Below are 2,060 nucleotides of genomic sequence, written 5' to 3' on the forward strand. Positions count from 1 at the left end.
CATGAATTTCCCTTTTAACTTTACTGTATAATTTTGGGCTGAAGTTGTTTTTATTTTTTTGGTAGGGGGGAAATCAAGTGTGCTTTATTTGGAAGCTATCTTGATGTTGTGAAACAATTTGTTGCAAACGATGGTGTTCGAACGCCTGTTGTTATATTACAATTTGCTAAGATCAAGACATTTAAGGGTATGCCAAGAATTATTTTCTTTAGATGGTAGGTGCCATTTCCTCATATGCATGAAACTAAATTACAATTACTTCTTTTATGTAGGTTTTGTTGTTATTCAGAATGTCATGAATGCTACTATCCTTCTGTGGACCCCCCCCCCCTAGCTGAAGTAGTTACAATTCGTGATGGGTGAGTTGTATGTGTATAAAGACAGTACAATTTCCTCCACAACATTGTTTGTTATACCATATTGCTTAATAATTTGTATGATTTGAATGATTATGATACAGCAAGGTTGGCTCTTCATGGCATCGAGGCGGACATGCCATTGGCTGAATCGGAAGATGATGATGATGTTCACATACTAACTCAAGAGGAGGAGTTTTTAACTCTTTATCCTAGGAAGGATCTGAAAGAGCTCAATGAGACTGAGGAGGTTGTTTTAACTTAATCACTCTTAGTTTGTAATTGATTCTTTCCATTTAAATTGAAAGTTTATTATCAATTCATATCACTATTCACAGTTTATCAAGAGTGCAATCTTTCATGTAGGATGGTGTGTTTACGGTTGTAGCACGAGTTACTAGCCTTGCTGAAGGGGAGAAGTGGTGGTACTTTGCATGCAGTTGCCACAACAACTGAGGATGGAACATTTTACTGTTCTGGATGCCGCAAACCTGTATTGTCCGGAACTCCTAGGTGATGCAGTGTTCTGGTTTTTATGATTTTGTTTTAAAATCATCAAACGCAGTTGTTGAACTAATTGTTTTCTATTTACTCTAATATCAGGCTCAAACTAAAGGAAGAAGTTGAGGATGCCTTTGATTGTGGTACATTTGTCATATTTGACACTGATTGCCAACTACTTCTTAACAAATCATGCAAAGAGTTGGTCATGATCTCAAAGGTTTAATGTGATATATGAAGCATTTTTTATTGGAAGAGCTGGACATTACTTGCTATAACTTGTGCTAATAAGTTCTGACTATATATTGTTTTTAAGCGAAGTCTCCATATGAATACCCGGCTGAGATTGAGACTATCATTGGTAGAGAACTCTTATTCAAATATGAGAAGTCAATTGGCCATGGGACCAAGTTTGATGATTCGTACAAGGTTAAGAAAATATGTTCCTAATTCGCTGTGATTGAGAGTTTCAAGGACAAGTCAAAGGTTCAAACACTAAGCAAGGTATTCATTTCACTATCTTGCATGATTATGTGCTGATTATTACTATGTTGATTAATATTACTCACTATTTTGTTGTATTTGTTCTATTGGCTTAGATGATCACTAAGGGTAAATTTCCAAAATCTAGTGGTGGAACTGATGATACAATTGGTGACTATTCTGCAAAGCTGTCCGAAATAGGACCGAATGTTGTTTCACTTGATGAAATTTCCCCTGGAGAGGGATCTGTTGCATGCTCTTCAGTCCAAAGTGTTGGTAGTGATGTTAGTACTACAATGCCTGCTAAGAGAATGAAGCTGCGTTCTGTCAAGATGGAGAAGGAGTAGAAGTTGCAGCATACTAATTTTTTTAGTATAAGTTAGTATATGTTAGTAATTGAACCCCTGTTCCCAGAAGTTAGTTTTTTGTAACCTACGTGTGCCTTTATTATTTACTAATGCGTAGAATTTTTATATAGATATATATATGGGGTTTGTGACATCCTTTGTCTTGATAGATTTGAATTGGTTTGTAAGATGAGTTGATCTAAACTCATAGTTCACTCTTCACTTTTGAATTGACTTTTCATTAATCTTGATTAAGATCAGTTTTAGTACAAAGCTTGCTCCAATTTGATTTTTTTTAATTTTTGTAATTAATTAGTTTTGTGTATGTCACTAATGTTGTCACTATGGACTGGGCGAGGCCCTAGGGTCCCTC

The 2,060-nt window shown here is 35.6% G+C and overlaps 1 protein-coding gene across 2 annotated transcripts; it reads left to right on the plus strand.

The window, feature by feature from the left end:
• Positions 1-219: 219 nt before the first annotated feature.
• On the plus strand, positions 220-1,374 carry LOC130731795 (uncharacterized). Of its 2 annotated transcripts, XR_009016828.1 has the most exons (4): positions 343-359; positions 465-606; positions 723-869; positions 960-1,374. XR_009016828.1 is itself a non-coding variant. In XM_057584014.1 (3 exons), the coding sequence occupies exons 1-3, from the start codon at positions 235-237 to the stop codon at positions 810-812; spliced, it is 357 nt and encodes a 118-aa protein (XP_057439997.1). In that variant the 5' UTR covers positions 220-234; the 3' UTR covers positions 813-830. The 2 variants fall into 2 exon arrangements, 1 of the variants encoding a protein (XP_057439997.1); XM_057584014.1 differs by lacking the exon at positions 960-1,374 and having other exon boundaries at positions 220-359; positions 723-830.
• The last annotated feature ends 686 nt before the right edge of the window (positions 1,375-2,060 follow it).

This window comes from Lotus japonicus, chromosome 1 (assembly GCF_012489685.1).
Source record: "Lotus japonicus ecotype B-129 chromosome 1, LjGifu_v1.2".
Classification (NCBI taxonomy): Eukaryota; Viridiplantae; Streptophyta; class Magnoliopsida; order Fabales; family Fabaceae; genus Lotus; species Lotus japonicus.

What these genes read in the sequence shown, in the direction of transcription:
- LOC130731795 (XM_057584014.1), top strand. Translation starts at nt 235, where the DNA reads ATGCATGAAACTAAATTACAATTACTTCTTTTATGTAGGTTTTGTTGT. An exon ending in GTAGTTACAATTCGTGATGG is followed by an intron (nt 360 to 464) that starts GTGAGTTGTATG and finishes TGATACAGCAAG; the next exon opens with GTTGGCTCTTCATGGCATCG. An exon ending in AGCTCAATGAGACTGAGGAG is followed by an intron (nt 607 to 722) that starts GTTGTTTTAACT and finishes TCTTTCATGTAG; the next exon opens with GATGGTGTGTTTACGGTTGT.